The 27925-nt window shown below is 45.6% G+C and overlaps 1 protein-coding gene across 3 annotated transcripts in view; it reads left to right on the plus strand.

Moving 5' to 3' along the window:
- The window catches only part of LOC139413048 (CLIP-associating protein 1-B-like), a 39989-nt gene extending 12380 nt beyond the window's left edge, over nt 1–27609 (plus strand). Inside the window, exons 9-41 of one of the 3 annotated variants that reach the window (XM_071160061.1) lie at nt 2416–2550; nt 3484–3569; nt 3717–3809; nt 4059–4204; nt 4451–4586; nt 4922–4992; nt 5094–5153; nt 5789–5866; nt 6068–6235; nt 6529–6575; nt 10895–11074; nt 12217–12246; nt 13066–13173; nt 13487–13642; nt 13946–14050; nt 14756–14818; nt 15266–15396; nt 15682–15926; nt 16083–16146; nt 16473–16636; nt 17255–17477; nt 17744–17845; nt 18950–19093; nt 19669–19781; nt 19990–20109; nt 20464–20605; nt 20882–21113; nt 21491–21564; nt 21723–21890; nt 22074–22202; nt 23917–24123; nt 24316–24432; nt 24660–27609. In XM_071160061.1, coding sequence (XP_071016162.1) covers nt 2416–2550; nt 3484–3569; nt 3717–3809; nt 4059–4204; nt 4451–4586; nt 4922–4992; nt 5094–5153; nt 5789–5866; nt 6068–6235; nt 6529–6575; nt 10895–11074; nt 12217–12246; nt 13066–13173; nt 13487–13642; nt 13946–14050; nt 14756–14818; nt 15266–15396; nt 15682–15926; nt 16083–16146; nt 16473–16636; nt 17255–17477; nt 17744–17845; nt 18950–19093; nt 19669–19781; nt 19990–20109; nt 20464–20605; nt 20882–21113; nt 21491–21564; nt 21723–21890; nt 22074–22202; nt 23917–24123; nt 24316–24432; nt 24660–24743 — 4121 coding nt within the window. In that variant the 3' untranslated portion in view covers nt 24744–27609. The remainder of the gene's footprint in view (nt 1–2415; nt 2551–3483; nt 3570–3716; nt 3810–4058; nt 4205–4450; nt 4587–4921; nt 4993–5093; nt 5154–5788; nt 5867–6067; nt 6236–6528; nt 6576–10894; nt 11075–12216; nt 12247–13065; nt 13174–13486; nt 13643–13945; nt 14051–14755; nt 14819–15265; nt 15397–15681; nt 15927–16082; nt 16147–16472; nt 16637–17254; nt 17478–17743; nt 17846–18949; nt 19094–19668; nt 19782–19989; nt 20110–20463; nt 20606–20881; nt 21114–21490; nt 21565–21722; nt 21891–22073; nt 22203–23916; nt 24124–24315; nt 24433–24659) is intronic. The other 2 variants (XM_071160062.1, XM_071160063.1) reach the window with 2 other exon arrangements.
- Nucleotides 27610–27925: the final 316 nt, after the last annotated feature.

The following is a 27925-nucleotide window of genomic DNA, read 5'->3' on the forward strand; positions in this document are numbered from 1 at the left end:
GGATGGGTTATGTGCACATGTAAGCCTATTCAACATTCATTCATTCAGGCCACACCGGATGGATTGTTTTGATGCTGGCTTTTTTTCACTCCTATTTGTCTCGTTGATTGTGAGAAATGACTCCTGAAATGTATGCGTTTCCTTGCAGAAATTGCGTTCATGCTTGAAACGAATGGGGCTGTTGAATTGTGCTGCTCCTGTGTTGTCCGGTGCTTGAGTAGCTCCCCGGTGAGAAAGTCTCTGTGTGAGAGAATGGCTGGTTTGTGTTCAAGGTATCGGATGGTGAAGAGGAAGAGCTAGCTGTGTGTTGATAGCCGTTGTCCTCCGGTACCGTGGAGAATAATGGAGCCTTTTCCTCAGAGGCACTGTAGGTTGAATTCCAGAGTATCACTTTCAGGTTGAAGCTGTCTTTGCTCTCTTCTCAAACAACTGGTGCATTTATCAGGGGGCACTGCCATCTAGGGGATGAATTAGTGAACGTCTGGTTTGCGTGACATTACTGCATTATAAAGTAGGTCTCATGTGCTAATGATTCCTTGCTGATTTTGTTGTATTCTTTTAGGATGCACTAATGCATTTTGACTTGGAACCATAGGTTATGTGTCTAAAATTGTCTTTCCAAACACTGTTGTCTATGTTCTTTAACGAGACAGGATGTTTTATATTCAGACCAGTTGTACTGCCCTTGCACACACAAGGGCCAGGGTTTTTCTGCATAGAAAAGTATTGGGCGGGGCGCCTAAGTGTTATTTTTCTCGGATGGAACGTTTTCAGTGTAAACTTAAAGGAAGTAAAACTAACAATCACCTAAATAAAAGCTAGAGAGTCAGGGAAAATAAAAAAAAATTGAGTATTTTTGTCTTGGCATGGGGCCCCCATTGATTTTGTTATAACGTTTGAGTCACTCAGATAGCATAAGCCATGACAAAATAATTGCAGGAAATTTGCTTTAAAACAGCTTCTGAAGTTTTTGGACTGTGACTGCACCATTGGCCACTCCCATGGCCACACCCACCAACTAAGGCCCTTTTTATATGATATTCCCTCATGTCTCTCTCATCACTCACCAGTGATGGCGCTAGGCTCACTGACCTGAGCGATTGAATTCACCGCTCATCACTTTCTGTCTGGCTCCTCCCACTCCCAGGCTGGGTGTCATATCATGGTGATAGAGAGGGTGTGCCCTTGCCTCCTCTCCCTACTGTGGGAGGTGGAGCTGTCCATCTGCTTTCTCTGTCGTCCCTGCTCCACGGGCCGGCTCACTGCGCTCAGTATGGAGGGGCACCTAGCATCACAGCACATCAAGCGCTTGTGTGTTACTGGGAGAGAGTGTGAACTGTGCATCAGGAGGGAAGCCATAGCCTGAGCCACGGGTGCTCACGCACCAGGGAAGGGAGAGTGTAGCTGGTACTGCTAGCTGCCTGCAGCGAGGGAGCTAGCTGGGAGACCTGTGGAGACCGGAGACTATGAGAGGAGGGGGTCTGGAGTGGACTGTCTGTCGACATGCTGAGGAAGCTCGTCTGCAGGAAGATCTGTGCCTGTAAGCTCTGCTTCTCTTTCTTCTTGACACGTGGTGGGGGGTGGGGGTAGAGGAGAGGAGAGGCCCATTGTATTAATATTAATGAGCGCCGTGGAGGAATGTAGGTCAGGTCAAAAGTGTGGGAGGGAGTCACCTGTCACTAAGATGAAGATTGGGGAGACAGACATTTTCAGCTGAGGAGTGACAGACCGGAGAGGACAGCTGGGTACACAGTATGCACTATAAAGACTGAAGGCTCAGACAATCTGAAGGCTATCGGTAACAATGTCTGGATTTTATGAGCTACGCTCATCACAGCTGGTGTTGATGACAGCGGTATGCTCAGCGCTGGGTTTTATATGATTTTATATGAGGCTGGTTTATTCGACACTCACCTTGTTGTGATATTGACAGCGTGCCTCGTTTTAATATTGCAATGGGGGAGAGAAACAATGTGAGGTAGATGGCACATAACTGATGTGTTGGTGTGCTGCCCCTGTGTTGTGTGGACCTCTGAATAATGCACAGGGTTGTGTTTTATTGATCGCTGGTCCGGCAGATTACTCTGCTCCCTCCGGGCCGACTGACCGGGACTGACGTGTTCAGTACACTACCGTTTGGGGGGGTAGTCACTTCACTTCCACAGCATGAGGGCGCAACCACCGGTTACCGGAATCAGACCGAGACAATTACCTACAGAATGAACTCTGATGACCCCTCCCCCCAATGTGTGTAAATGCCAAAAGGTTATGCAGGCTTCTGTGTTGTTGTAGGAGAGGATGGGATTGAGCACATGGTGCTGATATAAAACGTTCTTAGTTTGTTTAGTACAGTCGGCATTCAAATTGTGCCGGACTGTAAATAACTCTAATCTTCTGTTTTGCCTTCCCTCCCAGATAAGAACTATGATGATGATGATTCGGTGGACGGGGGGCGGTCCTCCTCTTCTAAGGGCCCCTCGTCAGGGAAGAAGGCAGTGAGCATGGGGTCGTTCCGTAGGCCCAGCTCTGCTTCCAGCACCAAATCAACAGGTGAGACGCCCCTTCCGGTTCGCACCAGCAGAACCAGCAGTATGCCAGCAGTATAAGTGATGTTACGTCGAGCCATGTGTATTTTAACACTGTCAAATGGGATTTGTTCTTTCTCCTACCACAGTATTCCTTTCATTTGCTTCCTCGAGAATCCTTGTCTGCGTGCGTTGTTTCTGTTTTTTAGACATTATGATGACTAGATTATCGAGATAAGCCTTTATTTGGCAACGGGTAATAACAGGGCTCTGCATTGCAACCATTTGACTCGCGTATGCACATGGAATTTTAATTTAGGAGCACCAGTGCGCCTCGAAAAATGAATGATTCTAGCTTTAATATCTCAAATACTTTTCATTGTGCTCCTAAATTTGTTTGTGTGCGCAAACATTTTTCAACTTTTTGTAAAAAAGGTCAGCGTAGAGCCTTGAATAATGACCTCTGTCCAGGATTTGTATGGAAGATAATTCACTGTGGAGCTAGACACTGGATAGTGTCTATAACCCAGTCACTGTGGAGCTGTCTGCTATCTATAACAGAGATAGTGTCTCTATAACCAAGTCACTGTGGAGCTGTGGAGCTGTCTATAACAGAGATAGTGTCTATAACCCAGTCCCTGTGGAGCTGTCTATAACAGAGATAGTGTCTCTATAACCCAGTCACTGGGTTATAGAGACTGTGGAGCTGTCTAGTGTCTATCTGTACCCTTGGAACAGTGCAGATGGTGAGGATGATGTAATGGAATCAGAACACAGAGAGAAACAGAATACAAATTGATAGAAACATGGGATAATGAGCATTGAGCGTGATATACCCGGCATGAACTCCATAAGGCTGCAGCCAATCCAAGTTTAACATTTGTGTGAATAATAGCCTACTAGAATAGCTTCCCGGTAAAGTTAACAATTCGACCCGGTGTTCCTCTGCTTCTATCAGGGAGAGATGGTCCTAGTGCGGCTGCTGCAGGGGCTGTGGATGAGGAGGACTTCATCCGTGCCTTCGAGGAAGTGTCCACTATGGAAGTACGTGTTCACTTTAATCACAATAGCAAAATCATTCTGCGCTATTCTCGCTTGGGCACGTGAAACTGGTCCTATGTTACACGTCGTATATTAAACCCATTAGGAATGTGCTTCCGCTAAGTGATTCTTCTTCTCTCCTCCTCTCAGCTTTTCTCTAACAGGGAAATGGAGGAGGCCATGACCAAGATCAGGGAGGTGCTGGCTGACGACAAACGAGACTGGGAGCACAGAGTCACTGCGGTAAGAGACGACCAACCAATCGGCCCTCACCTCCAGATGACTTCATCACACTGGCTGCCTTCCAGTATCCACGCTAGCGTACCACTTGTGACGCCATGTATTGGCCATGCATTCTGAGTGCGGAGTTTGGATTGTAGCCAGTGACTATTAGCTGGCTGTTTCTATGAAGCAGCCACGTCTATCATTTGATTGGAAGTGTGACGTCGATTGACGGCCTGCTGGTTTTCGCTGCGTCTCCTTCTTCTCTAGTTGAAGAAGATGCGTTCTCTGCTCCTGGCGGGAGCGGTGGAGTTTGACGGTTTCTCCCAGCAGCTGCGTCTCACGGAGGCAGCCTTCAAGATGTCCTCTAAAGACCTGCGCTCTCAGGTGGTCAGAGAGGCTTGTATCACTCTGGGGTAAGGAGACCTCTCGTCCTGTTCTCTTACTCACGGTATCAATTCAAAATCAAACAAGCTTTATTTAATGTCACCAAAGCCATTCTATGATTACGTTATACAATATCAATGCAATTTAAAAAAATACTTTTTAAGAATATCCCCCCCCCTACACTCTTTATTGTACAGCCCCATCAGTATGAAATAAGATAGTATTGATATCATAATAACTTGTCTCTGTGTCCGTATGGTCCCTCTATCCTGCAGCCACCTGTCCTACATCCTGGGGAACAGGTTTGACCACTGTGCAGAGTCCATCATGCCCACTCTCCTAACCCTGGTCTCTAACTCGGCCAAGGTCATGGCCACATCCGGCATCGCTGTCATACGACTCATCATCAGGGTGAGTGAACAATAAAGTTATTTACATTTTGAATTGAGTTGACTTGAGCTGGGGGGGTTCAGTTGAGTTGAGTGTCAGTCAGACAAGATGGTCATGGGGCTAGCCTTTTTTTGTTTGGAACGCAAACACATTTCTCCTTCCCGAATGGCTGCAAATGACATTTCACCGCATTCCCATGTGGGCATTCGTTGTTGGTGGTTGCTTGCGATTTGTTCCCCAAAGATGCCTTGTGTGTTCCTCACACTTCTATCCTAGAACAGCTAGTAACGTAAGGAGTGTAAACTGGACCTGCGACATGACGATCACTATATTTCTGTCCTCTCTCTGTCTTCCAGCATACACACTACCCTCGTCTCATTCCTATCGTGACCAGCAGCTGCCAGTCGAAATCTGTGGCCGTAAGAAGGTAAACAAACAAAGAAATAGCCTCAGAAAGACTTATCCCTGATCGCACGCCAGCTGAGCGTCTGTTTGTTTTCCCTGACAGTCTTCTTGTTCTATTTCCAGGCGCTGTTTTGAGTTTTTGGACCTCTTGCTGCAGGAGTGGCAGACCAACTCTCTAGAGAGGTATGTTTAAATGGCTGCTACTAGACAGGCCTATAGACTCATACTTAGAGTTGTCCCCCCTCCTCAACAACACAATATTGTACTGTCGTGTTGTAGATGTACTGTACTGTAAACATATTTTCTAGCTACTGTCCAGTGAGTTTGTGATGAGCCCGTCTGGGTAATATGAAACAACGTTGTTGTCAGTGAGTGGCTCCTCATCTCAGCAGTTTCCATGGCAATGACAGGGAGGGATATCTATCCCATAAAAGCACACTGTGCTTCATCATTGACGTGAAACCAAATCTCTAACCGGGAGGCCAGGGGAGCTCTCGGGTCCCCTTCTCATTGATTTACGTTGCGCCCCAAATGGCACCCTATTCCCTGTATGCCCCAAATGGCACCCTATTCCCTGTATAGTGCACTACATTTGACCAGAGCCCTGTTGGCCCTGGTCGAAAGCAGTGCACTATATAGGGAATAGGGTGCCATAGGGCTCTGGACAAAAGTAGTGCACTATATAGGGAATAGTGTTGGTATTTGGGACGTAAGTGTAGCTTTTTATGTTGCGGTGGTTTTGGTGGAGAGGGGGGTATTGTCATGCTGCATGCAGGGAGAATGAAGCTGGTGTTCCTACTCTTCTTGATCCCTCACAGGAATGTAGCTGTTCTGACAGAGACCATCAAGAAAGGAGTCCATGATGCAGACTCCGAGGCCAGATCAGTGGCCAGGAAGTAAGTCGCTCTCACACTATGTCGGACATGCATGAACCATGTTTCTATTTGAAAATATGAGTTCACCAACATCGCATGTTGTCACGGCAACAACTTTTCCTCCACGTTTGATATTTTATCCGCCAACCTGAAACGTTGCCCCGCTGACGACAGGCTGTCTCACTGTTTCTGGGCCTCTGTCCTCTCTCTTGACTTGTGCAGGTGCTACTGGACGTTCCACGGCCACTTCAGCCGGGAGGCGGAGCGGCTGTTCCAGGCTCTAGAGTCGTCCTATCAGAAGGCTCTCCAGTCCCACATGAAGAGTTCTGACAGCATCCTGTCCCTCCCTGCCTCAGACCGCTCCTCCTCCTCCTCACAGGAGAGCCTCAAGTGAGACGCTCCACCCTTTCTATCCTTCTCCTTCTCCCCCTCTGTCTTCCTGTCTCCCTCTTTCTCTCCACGTCTCTTTTACATGGCCCCCTTTCTGTCTTTCTCTCATTTTCTGTCTCTCTGTCTCCTTATGTCTGTTTGTTTCAGTTTTTTCTCTCTCTAGTAGAGAGTTTATCTTTCTGTCTCAGTTTCTCTCTCCCTCTAGGTCTGTCTGTGATATGAGAAGTAGTAGTATTGAAGGAGAATTGACCTTAGTCAGTCAGATTAATCACAGTCTATCTCTGTCTCCACAGCCGCCCTCAGTCTGCCAAGAGCTCCATGGGAAACACCGTGACCAGGAGTAAGGACACTGGCATTACATGACTGCCGTTACTACCACAGATATTACTACCACAGACATTATTACCGCAGACACTACTACCACAGACACTACTACCACAGACACTACTACCACAGACACTACTACCACAGACACTACTACCACAGACACTACTACCACTGACACTACTACCACTGGCACTACTACCACAGACACTACTACCACAGACACTACTACCACAGACACTACTACCACAGACACTACTACCACTGACACTACTACCACTGACACTACTACCACAGACATTACTACCACTGACACTACTACCACTGACACTACTACCACAGACACTACTACCACAGACACTACTACCACAGACACTACTACCACTGACACTACTACCACTGACACTACTACCACTGACACTACTACCACTGACACTACTACCACTGACACTACTACCACTGACACTACTACCACTGACACTACTACCACTGACACTACTACCACTGACACTGCTACCACAGACACTGCTACCACAGACACTGCTACCACAGACACGACTACCACAGACACTACTACCGCACACTGGAGAACATGTATCCGATCTCTTCTATCGTTTAAATGATCCACGGCTCTGGATATAATCAGACTCCAGAAGATATATTTTTCATATAGACATATTTTCAAGCACAGCAACAATGTCCGTCACATCTACTGGCTGAATTTTTTGTAATTTTTTTATTTTTAATTAAATTTTTATTTCACCTTTATTTAACCAGGTAGGCTAGTTGAGAACAAGTTCTCATTTACAACTGCGACCTGGCCAAGATAAAGCATAGCAGTGTGAACAACACAGAGTTACACATGGAGTAAACAATAAACAAGTCAATAACACAGTGGAAAGAAAAAAATAGTATATACATTGTGTGCAAAAGGCATGAGGAGGTAGGCGAATAATTACAATTTTGCAGATTAACACTGGAGTGATAAATGATCAGATGGTCATGTGCAGGTAGAGATACTGGTGTGCAAAAGAGCAGAAAAGTAAATAAATATAAACAGTATGGGGATGAGGTAGGTAAATTGGGTGGGCTGTTTACCGACGGACTATGTACAGCTGCAGCGATCGGTTAGCTGCTCAGATAGCAGATGTTTGAAGTTGGTGAGGGAGATGAAAGTCTCCAACTACAACGATTTTTGCAATTCATTCCAGTCACAGGCAGCAGAGAACTGGAAGGAAAGGCGGCCAAATTAGGTGTTGGCTTTAGGGATGATCAGTGAGATACACCTGCTGGAGCGCGTGCTACGGGTGGGTGCCATCGTGACCAGTGAACTGTGATAAGGCGGAGCTTTACCTAGCATGGACTTGTAGATGACCTGGAGCCAGTGGTTCTGGCGACGAATATGCAGCGAGGGCCAGCCGACTACAGCATACAGGTCGCAGTGGTGGGTGGTATAAGGTGCTTTAGTAACAAAACGGATGGCACTGTGATAAACTGCATCCAGTTTGCTGAGTAGAGTATTGGAAGCTATTTTGTAGATGACATCGCCGAAGTCGAGGATCGGTAGGATAGTCAGTTTTACTAGGGTAAGTTTGGCAGCGTGAGTGAAGGAGGCTTTGTTGCAGAATAGAAAGCTTGACTCTAGATTTGATTTTAGATTGGAGATGTTTGATATGAGTCTGGAAGGAGAGTTTACAGTCTAGCCAGACACCTAGGTACTTATAGATGTCCACATATTCTAGGTCGAAACCATCCAGGGTGGTGATGCTAGGCGGGCGTGTGGGTGCAGGCAGTGAACGGTTGAAAAGCATGCATTTGGTTTTACTAGCGTTTAAGAGCAGTTGGAGGCCACAGAAGGAGTGTTGTATGGCATTGAAGCTCGTTTGGAGGTTAGATAGCACAGTGTCCAAGGAAGGGTCAGAAGTATACAGAATGGTGTCGTCTGCGTAGAGGTGGATCAGGGAATCGCCCGCAGCAAGAGCAACATCATTGATATATACAGAGAAAAGAGTCGGCCCGAGAATTGAACCCTGTGGCACCTCCATAGAGACTGCCAGAGGACCGGACAACATGCCCTCCAATTTGACACACTGAACTCAATGGCGGCGGAAAGTTTCAGAAATAGAGGGTCCAGATTGTCAAGCCCAGCTGATTTGTACGGGTCCAGGTTTTGAAGCTCTTTCAGAACATCTGCTATCTGGATTTGGGTAAAGGAGAAGCTGGGGAGGCTTGGGCGAGTAGCTGTGGGGGGGGCGGAGCTGTTGGCCGAGGTTGGAGTAGCCAGGAGGAAGACATGGCCAGCCGTTGAGAAATGCTTGTTTAAGTTTTCGATAATCATGAATTTATCGGTGGTGACCGTGCTACCTAGCCTCAGTGCAGTGGGCAGCTGGGAAGAGGTGCTCTTGTTCTCCATGGACTTTACAGTGTCCCAGAACTTTTTGGAGTTAGAGCTACAGGATGCAAATTTCTGCTTGAAGAAGCTGGCCTTTGCTTTCCTGACTGACTGCATGTATTGGTTCCTGACTTCCCTGAACAGTTGCATATCGCGGGGACTATTCGATGCTATTGCAGTCCGCCACAGGATGTTTTTGTGCTGGTCGAGGGCAGTCAGGTCTGGAGTGAACCAAGGGCTATATCTGTTCTTCGTTCTGCATTTTTTGAACGGAGCATGCTTATCTGAGATGGTGAGGAAGTTACTTTTAAAGAATGACCAGGCATCCTCAACTGACGGGATGAGGTCAATATCCTTCCAGGATACCCGGGCCAGGTCGATTAGAAAGGCCTGCTCACAGAAGTGTTTTAGGGAGCGTTTGACAGTGATGAGGGGTGGTCGTTTGACTGCGGACCCGTAGCGGATACAGGCAATGAGACAGTGATCGCTGAGATCCTGGTTGAAGACAGTGGAGGTGTATTTGGAGGGCCAGTTGGTCAGGATAACGTCTATGAGGGGTTGTACCTGGTGGGTTCCTTGATGATTTGTGTGAGTTAGGGTGCATCTAGCTTAGATTGTAGGACTGCCGGGGTGTTAAGCATATCCCAGTTTAGGTCACCTAACAGAACAAACTCTGAAGCTAGATGGGGGGCGATCAATTCACAAATGGTGTCCAGGGCACAGCTGGGAGCTGAGGGGGGTCGGTAGCAGGCGGCAACAGTGAGAGACTCATTTCTGGAAAGAGTCATTTTTAAAATTAGTAGTTTGAACTGTTTGGGTATGGACCTGGAAAGTATGACATTACTTTGCAGGCTATCTCTGCAGTAGACTGCAACTCCTCCCCCTTTGGCAGTTCTATCTTGACGGAAAATGTTATAGTTGGGTATGGAAATCTCAGAATTTTTGGTGGCCTTCCTAAGCCAGGATTCAGACACGGTAAGGACATCAGGGTTGGCAGAGTGTGCTAAAGCAGTGAGTAAAACAAACTTAGGGAGGAGGCTTCTGATGTTGACATGCATGAAACCAATACTTTTTCGATCACAGAAGTCAACAAATGAGGGTGCCTGGGGACATGCAGGGCCTGGGTTTGCCTCCACATCACCCGCGGAACAGAGGAGGAGTAGTATGAGGGTGCGGCTGAAGGCTATCAACTAGTCGCCTAGAGCGTTGGGGACAAAGAATAAAAGGAGCAGATTTCTGGGCATGGTAGAATATATTCAGGGCATAATGCGCAGACAGGGGTATGGTGGGGTGCGGGTACAGCGGAGGTAAGCCCAGGCACTGGGTGATGATAAGAGAGGTTGTATCTCTGGACATGCTGGTTGTAATGGGTGAGGTCACCGCATGTGTGGGAGGTGGGACAACGGAGGTATCAGAGGTATGAAGAGTGGAACTAGGGGCTCCATTGTAAACTAAAACAATGATAACTAACCTGAACAACAGTGTACAAGGCATATTGACATTTGAGAGAGACACATAGCGAGGCATACAGTAATCGCAGGTGTTGATTGGGAGAGTTAGCTAAAACAACAGGTGAGACAACAACAGCTAATCTATCCAGTATCCCTGCACATTGTAAATCTAGTATTGGAACTGACCTTATATGTAGCGTCTTACTTTCTGGCGTTCTTCTTGTTTTGGTTCTACCTCCGTGTTATTTGTGGTACTACATTGATGTTGATCACTGCATTGTTGGGTTTAGAGTTTGCAAGAAAGGCATTTCACTGTACTTGTGCACGTGACGTTACGACTTACAACGTGAGTTTGGTTAATGACTGTTAACTTTCCCTCTTTTCTCGCCCTCTTTCCTCTCTCTTCATGAAATACGTTTGGGTGGAGAGCTTGGCTGTTAACCGTTGTTCCTCTCATCCCTCCCTCTCTTCCCTTCACTCCTCTCCCCGAAGCGAAAGCGGCTCCCTCCAGAGGTCCCTCCACCCCGGGCTCTCTCCAGCGTTCCCGTAGCGACGTGGACGTGAACGCTGCTGCCACCGCTAGTGCCAAAACCAGGATGACTCCCGTGCCCGCATCGCCCGCCCCCTTCAGCGCTGCCTCGGCTCTGCCACCCGGCTCCTATGCCTCTCTAGGTGAGCCAAAAACATGTGTTCTAATTAAACAGTAAGGTCCGAGGGGTGTGTGGTATATGGCCAATATACCACGGCTAAGGGCTGTTCTTATGTGTCCCTGGATACAGCCCTTAGCCGTGGTATATTGGTCATATATCACAAACCCCCGAGGTGCCGTATTGCTATTATAAACTTACCAACGTAATTTGAACAGTAGAAAATAAATGTTTTGTCATTCAATGTGGTATAGGGTCTGATGTATCACGGCTGTCAGCCAATCAGCATTCAGGGCTTGAACCACCCTGTTTATAATACTATTTCTATGAGCCTCATACCTCGTTTATAATACTCTTTCTATGAGCCTCATACTCGTTTATATTATAATACTCTTTCTATGAGCCTCATACCCCGTTTATAATACTCTTTCTATGAGCCTCATACCCTGTTTATAATACTATTTCTATGAGCCTCATACCCCGTTTATAATACTCTTTCGATGAGCCTCATACCCCGTTTATAATACTCTTTCTATGAGCCTCATACCCCGTTTATAATACTCTTTCTATGAGCCTCATACCCTGTTTATAATACTCTTTCTATGAGCGTCATACCTCGTTTATAATACTCTTTCTATGAGCCTCATACTCGTTTATATTATAATACTCTTTCTATGAGCCTCATACCCCGTTTATAATACTCTTTCTATGAGCCTCATACCCTGTTTATAATACTATTTCTATGAGCCTCATACCCCGTTTATAATACTCTTTCGATGAGCCTCATACCCCGTTTATAATACTCTTTCTATGAGCCTCATACCCCGTTTATAATACTCTTTCTATGAGCCTCATACCCTGTTTATAATACTCTTTCTATGAGCCTCATACCCCGTTTATAATACTCTTTCTATGAGCCTCATACCCTCGCAGACGCTTTTACTGACTACGAGGGATATAGGACCATAGCATGATTAGCATGATTTAACCCTCATTTCTATTTAACTTTTTTATTTTTTATTATTAATTAAATATGATGATTTAAAATACATCTTAAGGCCTTTCCAAATTCTTGTAACCCCCCTCAGTCTTCCATATGGGGATTATCCTGCTAACTTCTGCTAACCTTTCTCTCCTGGACTCTCCTCCTCTTGTTTTTGCCCTTAGACAACACACCTGGTAACTTTAGACCAGTGGGTAAGATGAGATGGCTAACTGTGTGTTTGTGTGGGAGCTGGAGGACTTCATCCAGATTTCTCTGTCCCCTTTTGGTCTGTGTAATGTACTGCACCATGTTTACAGTGGTCGTCTTTGTGGTGTGCTACGTCGTTGAATACGGTGCTCATCTGTGGAACTCTGCATGGACTGTCTGCATGGTAGAACTACGTTGAACTGGGTCATCAGGACTGGGGTTGGTAGCCAGGGAGAGGAGACCGAGACATTGATTGTGTCCACAAATAGACCTGTCCCAACTCACGTGACTGTAAAGACAGGCAGCCTCAGTGTCTGTCGGGTTATTGACCTTTATCGTTGCCTGTTTAACTGTAATTTCATGAAGTCATGTTGTGCTGTACTCTCCTTTTCCCCTGAATGATCCATTGTCCTATCTAGAACAGAATACTGAATTATACTTGTTGTGAATTATGTTTCTATTGTGGTGAGGGAATATGTTTGAGATGAAACATTTTTTATAGAGGATGAGACATTTGTGACTTGAGATTTCTCGAACCAGCTTAATCGAGATTTGAGTGCATGTGTCTGTTGTAATGGCTGGTAGCAACCTGCAAGTATAGACTAGCGAGTGTGTCTCTGTTTCTGTGTGGTCTATGTATGAAGTCTGACTGTAGGTGATGAGGGCTGGTGTCGCCGAGCTGGGTGTGTCTGCGGTTGAATGGGTCCGTGCCCACGTGAAGTTGAAGTCTGTTTTCTCCCTCCCTGACCTCTTTCTCCCTCCCTGACCTCTCTCTCTATCACCGTCTCTCTCCCTCTGTCTCTCTCTGTCTCTCTCACTTCCAGGCCGTGTGCGTACCAGGAGAACGAGTTCGGGGAGCGGCGTGGGGGCGAGTCCCTCTGTCATAGACAGTAGGGGGAGGAGTCGAGCCAAAATGGTGTCAGTGTCTCAACGTGAGTATCTTCCCCCGAGATATGTGCATCATGCCGGAATTAAAAAAAACACGGTTTCTGGATCAGTGTTTCTTGATCCCGGGGACCCATAGGTGCACATATTTGATTTTGCCCTGATTCCACTAATCAAGTCATCAAACTTTTAATCAGGTGTGTAGTGCCAGGGCAAAAACAAATATGTGCACATATGGGTCCCCGGGATCAAGAAACACTGATCTGGAGCAATTGTTTGACATTTTTACCACCTTTTCAGCATTGTGTGGGTATGCATTCTTCTCCCTTTATAAGTACACCATGCTATGTCATGTTGCAGCTGGCAGTCGTTCTGGCTCCCCTGGTCGTCTCCTGAGCCATACATACGGCAGGATCTCCAGGGCCACTGCAGGGACAACGCCAGCAGAAAGGAGGCCTAAAGTCCCCCGCAGCCATGGCTGCAGCCGAGACACCAGTCCAGACAGATCAGGCCTGGGTAAGGACCAGGAAGGACGACACACACAGACACACGGAAGACAGAAAACAGCCCTCTACAGCTGTACTCCGAGTCTCCAACCTCTCTGCTCTCTGAACCACCTAAATCTCCTGTCTGTCACTGAGTGCAACCTTGTCTCCTCCTCTGTCCTGGCTAACTCAACTCCTCCTCTACCTCCGCTGAGCTCTCTCTCTCTGAGTGTGTTGGACTGTCTATCTGGCTGTGTGTTATAAAGCTCTTTCTTCCTCCTGCTGCTCTCTCTCGCTGTGTCCCCCCCCCCCCCCCCCACCACCACTATGCTAGCGAGGAGTCGTATCCCCCGGCCCAGCATGAGTCAGGGCTGCAGCAGGGACACCTCTAGAGAGAGCAGCCGAGATACCAGCCCCGCTCGGGGATTCTCTCCTCTGGGTGAGTACAGTATAGTAACGTGCCCAGCCCAGAGACCATAGCCACCATGACCCTCAATGGCTGGTTGCCGGGGGCCTGAACCCTGACTAGCCCTATCTAGAGTAGAACGCAAAGGCCATCATCAGACCACAAGAAAACCAACTGAAACGAACCTCTTCTGCTTCCATCTTCTGCATGCCTTTTACTTGTGTCTTTCAAATTTCCTCTTTCACTCCTGAGTGACAACAACATTTTCCTCAACAACCATTTTTTTTTTACTAATCATGCCTGAGTCATTGATGACATGGCATGGGATGAGTTGACGCTAAACTGTTGTCCGCTGTCAGCTTATAGACTTGCGATCAGAGCCTTTGTGTCCAATGCCGGGATGCCTCTCAGCATTCTTGGCGCCAATGTTAGCATGAAGCCAGTTAGCGTTGTCACATGGTAGAATACCTCCTCCTCAGGTTGACAGGCATGTACTGTATGAGTTGTAGAAGTGTCTAACTTCACTTCCTGGTCACACTTTATTTGGATAGTCCGGGTTTTCCATCTGTAGCTCTATAGATGGTCATACTATCTATTGATAAGCAACTGGTTGCTAAGGTTACGATTAGATTTAGAATAAGCGTTAGGGTAAGGGTTAGGGTAGGGGTTAGGGTTAGTAGATGGACTATCCAAATAAAGTATCACCCCCCCCCACTCCCTCCCATGTTCCTCCTCTAGCATCCAGACGTGTCTCCCGCTCCACCAGTGCTCTCCACTCGGCTGAGTCTGTGGGCCACTCAGGTGACCTGTCCTGCATGTCTCTATTAGACCAGACAAATGGCATGTCAGTGTTCCATGGTGCAGTTCACCTCAATCACCCACAGGGGGCGACGGAGAGCTGAGCATCCTCCTTATTTCAGTTTGGATGCGTCTTATTTTTCAAGTCAATCTGTGTTGTTTTGTTTCACTGTTTTTGTTAGTACGCGTTTGTTTTTATTGGTCCTTATACTGTGCTGTAAAATAAAACTTAAATTCATCATATTATTTTGTGCTATACACTGTATCTTCTCTTGAGTTTCTCATGACCTGCTGATGTAATTTGCTTCATTTGTTTTCCCCCCATGACTTTTACTCCCCATTTTAGTTTATAGGTCGACTGCTTTTCCTTTGTAATACTGTATTACTGTGCTCCTAATAATACTACAATACTATTCTAAAAGTATTATAATATCTCTGTGTTTCCTCCAGAGCGTCTAGGTCTGGCCCACCAGGCCCGTATCTCAGCCTCTGTCAACGCCATGAGGATCCTCAACACCGGTACCGAGGTGGAGGCAGCTGTAGCCGACGCCCTGTTACTAGGCGACGCGAGGAACAACAAGGTGGATGTTTACCTCGTCACGTGCGACTTAGATTCTCTAACCTCTTTACCATCTGAATCATAGCGTATGCTGACCATAATAGCTTTGACGGCTTTTTCTCTCGGAGGGACATTTTGTTGGATTTACGTCTATGTTGACTCGTATTTGCCTCTCGAATGCAGTCTTATGGCAGCTTGTTGAACAGGAAGTGTCATCGATTTCTCTTCACTCGGTGGCATGACTTAGTGAGCACGCTGTGTATGTACCCGCACGAACATTTGACCTCTTAACCCTTGACCCCTCCAGCGGCGGCCAGTCAGACGGCGGTACGAGTCCCCGGGGATCTACTCAGACGACGACGCTAACAGCGATGCCAGCAGCGCCTGCTCTGAGCGCTCATATGGCTCGCGGAACGGCGGCCCGCCCCACTACATGAGACAGACGGAGGACGTGGCCGAGGTGCTGAACCACTGTGCCAGTTCCAACTGGTCTGAGAGGAAGGAGGGGCTGCTGGGACTACAGAACCTGCTCGTTAGCCAGAGAATTCTCAGGTGGGATAGAGACCATCTGTTTTTGAACTTTTGTAATGTGATGCATTTGAGGCCGTCACCGAGACAACTGTCCTCTAGATGAAAAATCTGGCTGAAACCAAAAGTGTTTTGTACGATTGATCGCCTTACTTTCTTCCCCTCGCTCGTGTTTCTCAGTCGTGTGGAGCTGAAGCGATTGTGTGAGATCTTCACAAGGATGTTTGCTGACCCACACAGCAAGGTGAGCCCACAATAGAAACACCCCATGTCTGATATAACCTGTGTTCTGACGTGAAGCTAATGTAGTTACTGTACTAACTAACTGTCTGTTTTTGTGTCGCATGGTGGTCTTTGCGGTGGACTTGTAACATCAGCGAGTAAGTGTTTTTGGTTTTGTCCGTCACCTTTTTGAATAGTAATGCAATCGATTCCGACTATTCAGATAGTTGATTGATTAATTATTGTTGTTCTGTATGTTGTCCTACTGTAATAATCATTAACAGTGATGTAAATACCTATAGCCTATTATTGAGTGACTGACTGGGTGGTCACTGTGTCTGATCTCAGGTGTTCAGCATGTTTCTGGAGACCCTGGTAGACTTCATCACCCTGCACAGAGAGGACGTGCAGGACTGGCTGTTTGTCCTGCTCACCCAGCTGCTGAAGAAGATGGGAGCTGACCTCCTGGGTTCAGTACAGGCCAAGGTCCAGAAGGCTCTGGACGTCACCAGGTCAGAACTAAGGCTTCATCTCTGTTCCTGTTCTCACACAGGTCTTTTTCCCCACTTTTCAGCACAATTCCACCAACTATGGTGGATGTATAACCAGGGCAGCTCAGTACAGCTTGGTTTGGCTCGGCTTGGTAGTGTGAAAAGCCCTTAGATGTTGCTTTTGGCTGTTTGTGGAGTTTTTAGTCCGGGGTTCCCCAACTGACGGCCCACTGACACCCCCCATGTTTTCTGAGCAAAAAAATAAGAATACCAAAAATATCTTCATTTTTTTTGCATTTTCAATGTTCAAATTAAACACCAGGAAATCAGGTCCAGCTGATTTTATTTTTGTAAATTTGTTCCCAAGTATTTCCACGCATAATAGATGATACATGATCATATACAAATGTAAGCAAGGTTTGAAATGATTATGTTTTAGTCAAATATTATATCTGTTTGGTCTTCTTGCAGTCAATTTGCAGTCTACAAGTGATTTGTAATTATGTATCGGCTCCCCTGAAAATCCACTCAGCAAAAGAAACCGTCCCGTGCCTGAATCTAGATGATGATCCTTGTTCTAGTGGATCAATCCCTCTCATCTCATGCCTTTTTCTCTTTATTTTCCTCTCTCTTTCCCAGGGACTCGTTCCCATTCGACCAGCAGTTTAACATCCTGATGCGTTTCATCGTGGACCAGACCCAGACCCCCAACCTGAAGGTCAAGGTGGCCATCCTGAGGTACATTGAGTGCCTGGCCCGTCAAATGGACCCCGCAGACTTTGTCAACTCCAGCGAGACGCGCCTGGCCGTCTCCCGCATCATCACCTGGACCACGGAACCAAAGAGCTCCGACGTCCGGAAGGTGGGCAGAGTTGGGTTTGTTTCCATAGCAACAGCGTCAGGCACTTTTCTTTTAATTGGCTTTATATTTCACAGGGACAATGCACATTAATCAGCGTTTCTGTAAATGTCCCAGATTTAACCAGCCGGCCAATTTTCAACTGATCAGCCAAAGCTCCAAAATAACTATTGTTTGCTGGCTTCATCCATTTTTGGTTGTTTTTACATTTTTTTTATTTTAAACTGCTAATTTCCCCAACCTACCTGTCGGTCAACCCCCAACCCCAGAGCTTCCACCATAGCTGGGCAGGTGAGGAGTTGTCAGGCAGGCCCAGCACCACCGTAGCCTCTCTACCTGGAGAGGGGAACGTGGAGGAGAGGTGCAAGCAGGTAGTTGAGCCCCCCGACCCATCAGTCAGCTGCACGGTCTGCAGTCTGCCTCACATAACTTCCTCAAGCCTGGGCTCTCTGTCTCTAACCCAACTTCGCCTTGCTGGCACACAGAGTTGTTTCTGCTTTATAACTGAATGTAAAGGACAGTGCAGGGGTGGGATTGGGGACTGAATTGGCTCTGAATGAGCCATAAGTTGTTTCTACTTTCAAAGGTTTCTTCATAATGAGTGAATGTTAAAGTGGCAATCAGCAGTTGAAATGATAACGAAGGTGTGGACCCCACCACTGTTTCGCTAAAAAGCTGAGCGATTGGGCTGGAGAAATGCAACCACTCTCCAATTCATAGACAGAGCGAGGGATGCAAGGGACTGGCCATGCATGATATCAAGATGATAGTTTTAACTATGTTTTGAGGCTATACCGGGTTTGTTTACATTGACTTTGTTTACAAACGGAGGCGTTGAACAAGTTTACATTTAGGATTCTGATGGGGGTACGACAGTTGAGCTGAGCTCATGAGGCATTTATAAGTTCAAGAATCAATGGGTGCATATACAATTCACGTAGAAGTCAAAACATTCATCTAGCAACTGCAGATTGCCCCTTTAAGAGACGGGGTGGGAATGGGCAACATAATGGCTCTGAATGTGTGGTAATATTGCGTTTTGATAGTAGCCTGTGCTGCTGTTACTTGTTCCTCATGGTTCTTGTCTTGTTTATCTGCGGTGACCAGGTTTGGTTGACCGACCTGCATGGGATTCACACGAGAGAAACATTGATACGTGTTTTTAACTGTTTTACAAGAACTGACAATGGTTTTACCTCGCCTGACTAACTGAATGCTAACGGAACCTAAACAAATATGTGATACTGTATTTCTGTGCAATGTTTATTGGCTCATGTATTTGTAAATCCATTGACTGATGGTTCCGTAAGAGCAGAATGGGCTTGTCGAATGTTCCGTCGCTTCTCTAAGCGTCAGATATTACCTTGAAATGCACATTATCGCGTGATATCATATGTCGATGTTAATGGGAAAAAGTGAACGCCCTCTTTGATGACCTCTAGCCATTGACCTCTCTGTGACCCTTTAATCCCCAGGCGGCTCAGGTGGTTCTGATCGCCTTGTTTGAGCTGAACACCCCAGAGTTCACCATGCTGCTGGGGGCCCTGCCCAAGACCTTCCAGGACGGAGCCACTAAACTGCTGCATAGCCACCTGCGGAACTCCAGCAACACCAGAGTGGTGAGACCTGACTCTGACGTTCACGCCTAGTCAACGTCGTCGAGAGGATGAGACTGAGCAGGGATAAAATGGCGGTGTCCCAAATATCTACTCGCCATGAGAAGATGAGCAGTGAATTTACACAGGGCAACTTGAATAGCGCATTTGCTCAGGAAGGTCCTCTCGAATACGCTGAATATCTTCTCACTGGTAGTGTTAGCCAGCAACCTGAACTTTGTTTGCTGTCACATGGACAATAGTTGTATTGTAATCTAAATATACTGGGATAGCATTATATAATTAAGCAATAAAGACAGAGGAGGTGTGTTATATGGCCAATATACCACGGTTATGGGCTGTTCTTAGAGTGCCTGGATGCAGCCCTTAGCCGTGGTATATTGGCCATATACCACAAACCCCTGAGGTGCCTTATTGCTATTGGTTACCAACGTAATTAGAGCAGTAAAAATACATGTTTTGTCTTACCCGTGGTATACGGTCTGATGTACTACAGCTGTCAGCCAATCACCATTCAGGGCTCGAACCACCCAGGTTATAATGTATTGTACTTTCTCCGATTTCTGTGTGATCCGCAGGCTTCTCCCAGTAGCACCATGGGACGTACTCCTCCCCCACCTCGCCACCCCAGCAGTCGCAGCAGCCCCCTCACCTCTCCCACCAACTGCTCCCATGGGGGGCTCTCTCCCAGGTAGGTCTGACCTTTAATACCTGTTCCCCAACACACCATAGAAGTTAGTTACATCGCTACTAACAACGACAACAAGCAGTCCCCCTTCTCCACACTGTTCCCTCCTCACGTTTCTCTTTTTCTCCCTTGCGACTCTATTCCCCCTTTTCTTTCCCTCCCTCCCTTCCTCCCTCTTACCCTCCCTTGCCGTGCTCTGTGTACGTTACAGCCGGCTATGGGGTTGGAGTGCTGATGGCCTGTCAAAGTACCCCCCTCCCTTCCCTTCTCCTCTCTCCTCCACCCCTGCTGCCCCCTCCCTCAAGACCCTACGGAGTGCTTACTCTCCCAGGTACAATGTCACATAGCTGTGTCACCCTTGGTTTGTCCCTACCCCACGGTCTAGTTTGTTTTTCCTTTCACTTCCTTTTTTTTCCTCCATTCTGCAGCAACAGTTCACCACATTAACACCTTGACTCACCAGCCTGTTCCACTCTCTCTGTCAACACGTACTGTTAAGCACGGTTGATCTTTTATATGAAAAGGATGGTCGTGTAGCGGGATAAACTGCTTGAAATGACATCTTTACATACTAGGTAAATAAAATGGTGTCGTTTCAACCAGTTTTTCCCACTGGGTAGACGTCTTCGTCCCGTGTTGGTGTCCTACTTGAATAATAACCCTCCCCTCCCGGTGTGACCTGAAGCATGTTGGAGTACGACACAGAGAACCTGAACACCGATCAGATCTATAGCTCCCTGCGAGGCGTCACTGAGGCCATCCAGAACTTCAGCTTCCGCAGTCAGGAGGACCTCATGGAGCCGGGCAGAGGCAAGAGAGAGGACACGGTGAGAGGCTTGGGCAATTCCCTACTATTCTCCACTCACTCCCTCCCTCGTTGATTTAAAAGATTTGGATTGTTAGAATGGACTAGAGGGAGTATCTTCCAACAGCCCATTCATTTTAAATCCAGAGGGGGATTGAACAAGTGCACTTGTTTGGCAACTGTTCTCTGGTCAATATATGTATTTTCTCTAGAATGGACATGGATATACGTTTAGTTATTTTTATAAAACTGTAGGTTTGTTATGTCACGTTTTAACAATTGTCTTGTTTCTCCTCAGCCGGGTGTTGGAACAGCATCACTCTCTGGTGCCGACGTGGTGGAGGGGCCCGGGGGTCGCACGGCCCTGGACAACAAGACCTCTCTACTCAACACCCCCTCCCCCCGTTCCTTCTCCGGCCCCCGGGCCCGCGACTACAACCCCTACAACTACTCTGACACCATCAGCGCCTACGACAAGGCTGCCCTGAGAGAGACGGTGTACGAGGACGACGTGGAGCAGCTTCGAGATGGTGAGGCTGTCTCAAGGGTCTGAAATGGCACCCTGTTCCCTATGCTACTTTTCTGAAATGGCACCTTATTCCCTATATAGTGCACTACTTTTGACCACCCTATTCCTTTCATAGCTCTGGTCAAAAGTAGTGAGCCATTTTGGATGGTCATAATACATTTAATCAATAAGGCCCAGGTGTGGTATATAACATAAACACCTGAGGTGCCTTATTTCTGTTATAAACTGGTTACCAACGTAATTAGAGCTGTAAAAATACACGTTTTGTCATACCCGTGGTATACGGTTGTCAGCCAATCAGCATTCGGGGCTTGAACCACCCTGTTTATAATAAGCTATATATTAACTGTAAGGGAGACCCCCCCCTCTTCCTCGCAGGCCGCCAAGAGTGTGGTGGAGAAAACAAGATGCTGCACACCAAGAACAGTTCCCCTGCGGAGCAGCTGGGACTGGTGATTGACTGAATTAATTTGACAATGTTTTCTATGTTTTATGATAGCTACATAATAACACTTTGAAGTCACGGACATGGAGGTCCTATTAAATTCCATTTAGTGATCTATATGTAATTCTATGGACACTGACTAATATCTATTGTGGTCGTTGAAAGGTGGGTGAGCTGCTGAAGGAGCTGTCTAACCCCAGTGAGAGGCCAGAGGAGAGGAGGGGAGCCCTGGTGGAGCTGCTGAAGATAGCCCGGGAGGACAGCCTGGCAGTGTGGGAGGAACACTTCAAAACCATGCTGCTCCTGCTGCTAGAGACTCTGTCAGACCAAGATGTAAGGACTCTGGATGAATGGATAAATGGATGGATAGAGAGAGAGGAAGAAAAACGACTTTAAAAACGGCAATCAACCAAGTTAACTCTGTTTTAGGAGCAATGCCACAATCTGATGCTTGAATCCACTGTTCTTCCTTCCACTGTCTCTGAGCATGTCGTGTCCTTTTCCCCCAACCTGCAGCACACCATTCGGGCACTGGCGCTACGAGTGCTGAAGGAGATCTTACGCAACCAGCCGGCCCGCTTCAAGAACTACGCAGAACTCACCATCATGAAGACCCTGGAGCTACACAAAGACTCCCACAAAGAGGTAGCTCTCACTGGCTCTCTCCGTCTATGAGGCTCTGCTTTAGAGGACATGCTAAGTCTACACTTCTTGAATTAACAGCTTTCAAATCTGTGATGATGTGTTAGTTTTTTTATGGAGATGATAGCTCTTGAAATAAAATTATGAAAAGACTGTTGGGATGAAGTGTAGTCTTGCCTGTGGATGTACAGTACCAGTCAAAAATTTGGACACCAACTCATTCAAGGGTTTTTATTTTTACTATTTTCTACATTGTAGAATAATAGTGAAGACATCAAAACTATGAAATAACACGTATGGAATCATGTAGTAAACAAGAAAGTGTTAAACAAATCAAATATTTTTATATTTGAGATTCTTCAAAGTAGCCACCCTTTGCCTTGATGACAGCTTTGCACACACTTGGCATTCTCTCAACCAGCTTCACGAGGAATGCTTTTCCAACCGTCTTGAAGGAGTTCCCACATATGCTGAGCACTCGTTGGCTGCTTTTCCTTCACTCTGCGGTCCAACTCATCCCAAACCATCTCAATTGGGTTACGGTCTGGTGATTGTGGAGGCCAGGTCATCTGTTGCAGCACTCCATCACTCTCCTTGGTCAAATAGCCCCTACACAGCCTGGAGGTGTGTTTTGGGTCATTGTCCTATTGAAAAACAAATGATAATCCCACTAAGCGCAAACCAGATGGGATGGCGTATCGCTGCAGAATGCTGTGGTAGCCATGCTGGTTAAGTGTGCCTTGAATTCTAAATAAATCACAGTCAGTGTCACCAGCAAAGCACACTCACACCTCCTCCATGCATCACAGTGGGAACCATAAGTGGAGATCATTCTACTCTGCGTCTCACAAAGACACGGTGGTTGGAACCTAAAATCTGAAATTTGTACTCATCAGACCAAAGGACAGAGTTCCACTGGTCTAATGTCCATTGCTCGTGTTTCTTAGGCCAAGCAAGTCTCTTCTTCGTATTGGTGTCCTTTAGTAGTGGTTTCTTTGCAGCAATTCGACCATGAAGGCCTGATTCATGCAGTCTCCTCTGAACAGTTGATGTTGAGATCTGTCTGTTACTTGAACTGTGAAGCATTTCTTTGGGCTGCAATCTTAGGTGCATTTAACTCTAATTAACTTATCCTCTGCAGCAGAGGTAACTATGGGTCTTCCTTTCCTGTGGCGGTCCTCATGAGAGACAGTTTCATCATAGCACTTTGATGGTTTTTGCGACTGCCCTATTTGGTGTTTTACCAAATAGGTCTATCTTCTGTATACCACCCCTACCTTGTCACAACACAACTGATTGGCTCAAATGCATGAAGAAGGACAGAAATTCCATAAATGAACTTTTAACAAGGCACACCTGTTAATTGAAATGCATTCCAGGTGACTACCTCAGGAAGCTGGTTGAGAGAATGCCAACCTTGCACAAAGCTGTCATCAAGGCAAAAGGTGGCTACTTTGAAGAATCTCAAACATAAAACATATTTTGATTTGTTTAACACTGTCTTGGTTACTACATGATTTCATAGTTTTGATGCCTTCAGTATTATTCTACAATGTAGAAAATAGTAAAAAATAAAGAAAAACCCTTGAATGAGTAGCCGTGTCCAAACTTTTGACTGGTACTGTACATGTACCCTTCTCTGTCAGTAAACCAAAATGATCCCATTCCATGATCAAACATTTCACCCCCCTCACTCCACCCTTCCCTCACTACCCAGGTTGTGCGGGCAGCAGAGGAGTCCGCCTCCACCCTGGCCGGCTCCATCCACCCAGAACAGTGTATCAAGGTGCTGTGTCCCATCGTCCAGACGGCTGACTACCCCATCAACCTGGCTTCCATCAAGATGCAGACCAAGGTGATCGAACGCATCACCAAGGAGTCCCTGCACCAGCTGCTGCCTGACATCATACCAGGACTACTGCAGGTAAAAAGGGCTTTATAGATCAAGTTGACTGATTGGTTAGTCCATTGGTTGATTTATTGATGTACTTACTGATTGGTTGACGTGGAATCACTTGGAATGTATCTACTTCCAATAGAAGCTCAAAATTACTCAAAATTAGGAAGGTGTTCCTAATGTTTGTCTAATATTGTTCTGATGTCTCTCTGTGTACAGGGATATGACAACACAGAGAGCAGTGTGAGGAAGGCCAGTGTGTTCTGTCTGGTGGCTGTCTACTCTGTCATTGGTGAAGAGCTGAAGCCCTACCTGGCCCAGCTCACAGGAAGCAAGGTACACTACCGTCTCATCTCAGCACCCTGTCTGGGTCGCTCTCAAATGGCACCCTATTCCCTACGTGGTGCACTAGGAAATAGGGCGCAATTTGGGATGCAGACAATGTCTTTTAATTCCCTTCTGGTTTTTTTCCAAGATCTACAGGTTGCAGAATGTTTTTCAATGTCTTGAAACGTTGTGTTAGGATGGGTTGGTTTCATTCAGCGTCTATACTATCCCACCAGATGAAGCTGCTGAACCTGTACATAAAGAGAGCCCAGACGTCCACCAGCAACAGTAGCAGCTCCTCAGACATCTCCTCATACTAATGAACATTACCCTCCAGCTCCATCCGTGTGTGTGCAGGTACATACAGTACAGGGTTGTGTTCATAGGGCACCAAACGGTGCAAAACAGACTGAAACAGGAAGGGACTGCGTGGACTACTGGTCCAAAAAGAAACACTAATTGTATTATATTTTTACCGTTTTGAAATATTTTCCATGGCGTGCCCTAATGAACGCGACCCAGATAGGGAAACAGTTGTGCCTCAATCTTTCTTTCCAGACCTCCTTGTGGTTTTAATGTATTCTAATAAAGGCTGTAGGCTGTTCCTGGTTGGGAAACCCTATGCCTGTCGCAATCAACGTTTTATTTCCCTCTGTTTTGTCGTCTTGTAAATACTTTTAATTCCACATTTTATTAAGATTTGAATGCAACACTACTTCACACCTAGTCAAATGAATGTAAAGAGCTTTGAAGGAAACCTGAGTCCTTTTTAAACCGTCTGAAAGGTTTTAATGTTGATGGAAGCCGAGTGTCGCTCTGTACACGACCGCCTCATTGCCTCTAGTGTTCCTTCTCGCAATGGACAGAGAGGCTTATTTGGAAACGTGTTTGGTTATTTGTAAAGGGGCAATTTAAAAATGGCGATTTTGATAGTAATTATTCCATAGTATTTGGCGCCTGAATAATTTGTTCTTGGTGACGATGCTATGTTTTTAAGCCTGTATTTAAAGAATACTCCTTGTAGAATTTCTCAGTTAGTGAGAATCTAAAAACGTTCATTTCCGTTAGAGGGAGAAGATCATTTGGCTGGCCAATGATTAGTACATGCAGTGAAAAGCTGTATTGAATAAGCCTCTGTAAACTGCCTATGTGTTACACCTGTGTTGACTGTGTGGTTTGGGCCCCAACAACTTGTGAAGGAATATTTTCAATTTTCACAAGGATTACAATATGTTATTATGAAAGGGGAGTTATTGGTAGAGTTGGTCGAGGTTTGAGTCTGCTGGTTTTTGTGCTTTAACATTCGGGCACGTTGTAATGAGTCAAAACTACTGGGATCTGAAGTATTCTTGCAATGTAAAACCGTAATGACGAGTCCTAGAATTTTCAAATGTGAAATATTTTTGTCTAAGAACAAAATATGGGCAATACCTATTTGTCATATAGTATAAAGACCTTGACAATCTGACATATTAGTCGATAATCTAAGGACATTGTAAGTGCCAGTGCTCAACAAAAAATCTTTACCATTTAAAGACATATGAGGCAAAAAAATAAAGAAATTGTCTTTTGAATTGAATCCAGCAATAATGAATTAGTAACATAAAATCCAACTACTTGGATGAACCTTTTTTGTCAAAGCACTGTAAATGACCATTGTAAGTTAACCGTCCTTGTTTGAAATGTATAGATGCCATTTTTTAGCTCCTATGAAATGTTACTGCTGCTTTAGAAATACTAATCATGGCGTTAAACCTAATGTATTTTACTCTCCTTATTATGAATGTTAAAGGTTACAGTTTCAGTTAGAACTAGAATTCAGAGTTTGGGTCAATTCCATTTCAATTCAATCCATTCAGAAATTTAATTTCCCTATTTTCCTCAATGCTTGTCAATGGGGATAAAAAAAATGAAATTGGAATTTCAGTTTACTTCCTGATTTGATTGAAAGGAATTGAGCCCAACCTTGTTAAAAGTCCAGATCAAGGTGGCGTGTTACTGAGAACACTATCGGGCCTTACTGTTTCTGTAGTATAGTTTCACTACATTGACTGTTAAAATGTACTGTAACAGTGCACAATGATTTATTTTTTTCTCAAATGTGAGAACTCTTAGCAATTTTATCAGCTACAGACTAGATGGAACATTGGCTATGACCAAGTCCAAAATGTTGTCAAATACAAAACACAGTATTTCTTTTGTTAGACCTGCCTGTTGCAATTGAATCAAAAATGAAACTCAAAATTAGTGTTTTGTACAGTACTTTTAATCATTGATTCACAAACTTGTTATTAAAAGAGAGTCAGAGAGAGACCTCATTTGCATGCTAGGGAACATGCAATATTATACCCAGCAACCTCAATGATTAACTAACATTCCCAACTGCGACTTTATGTTGAAGAAACGTTGCTTCTAATCTATGAATGTCTGGTCAGCTTGTATTATATCACACACACACACACACACACACACACACTATTGATATCCATTACAGCTACCAAGCTAGGGCTGATTTAACAGACCAAACATTGTATACTATACTGTAACTGTATGCTGTGTGCACACATTGGCCTGTATCAAAAACCAAACCCTATTATCCTCAAGCCATGTATCTTGAGCGTGTATTTGCTTGTGCCTTGTTTGTTTTTTTACAGTACACCTGGCAATATTAATCAATACTAATAGCTTCTGAATACTGCTTTTGAATTGTTCTTTTTGCCCACATTTTGAAATACTGTATTATATGTCATGAATTATACAGGAAATGTGTTGCGTTGAAGACCAAGGTTATTTCCCAAGTTGCACCCTATTCCCTAGCTAGTGCCCTACATCTGACCAGTCTTATGGGACTCTGTCAAAAGTAGTGTCCTATATAGGGCATAAAGTTCCATTTGGGATGCATCCCAAGGCTGCTGTAAATAAAGCCAATAGTTTAATGGCAGTATTTTCCACAGATGTAACTACTCCACAGCTGTTCTATTCCTTGTGAACCACTTACAATGCATGCTTCTTTTGTTTCGCTTCAGTCATTGTTTTATCCCTCCCGTACCTATATTTATATGCAGTCTGTTATATTTTCTGTGTATTATGACAGCTGTACATATTTCATGTTTTGTTCACTTCTTTCTCACGTGATAGAATTAGTAGAAATTTAAACTTGAAATAAACCAACTTCAGTCCCTGTCCGAAGCATGTAATCACATGTGTTGTATATTTGAAGTATAAATTGAGAGCAGACATACAGTATCTTCTCGAGAATGTGGGAGGAAACATCTCCTGCAGGACATGGGAATAGCAGCAGATGGCGCTCTTTGCATTTTCTTGAGAGGAAAAAAGCATCCTCTGTGTATTTAATATATATTTTGGAAATCATTTTAGCAGCAAAAGTAGGCTACCACGTTACCCGCCCTCTCTGCTTCTCACCGCTTTCCTTCCGTTGAAAATGAATGGGAAGCGGTGTTTCACCGCGCGGCACCGCGTGCCATTGTACACGGGGCATTTA

The sequence above is a fragment of the Oncorhynchus clarkii genome, chromosome 7 (genome assembly GCF_045791955.1).
Source record: "Oncorhynchus clarkii lewisi isolate Uvic-CL-2024 chromosome 7, UVic_Ocla_1.0, whole genome shotgun sequence".
Taxonomy (NCBI): domain Eukaryota; kingdom Metazoa; phylum Chordata; class Actinopteri; order Salmoniformes; family Salmonidae; genus Oncorhynchus; species Oncorhynchus clarkii.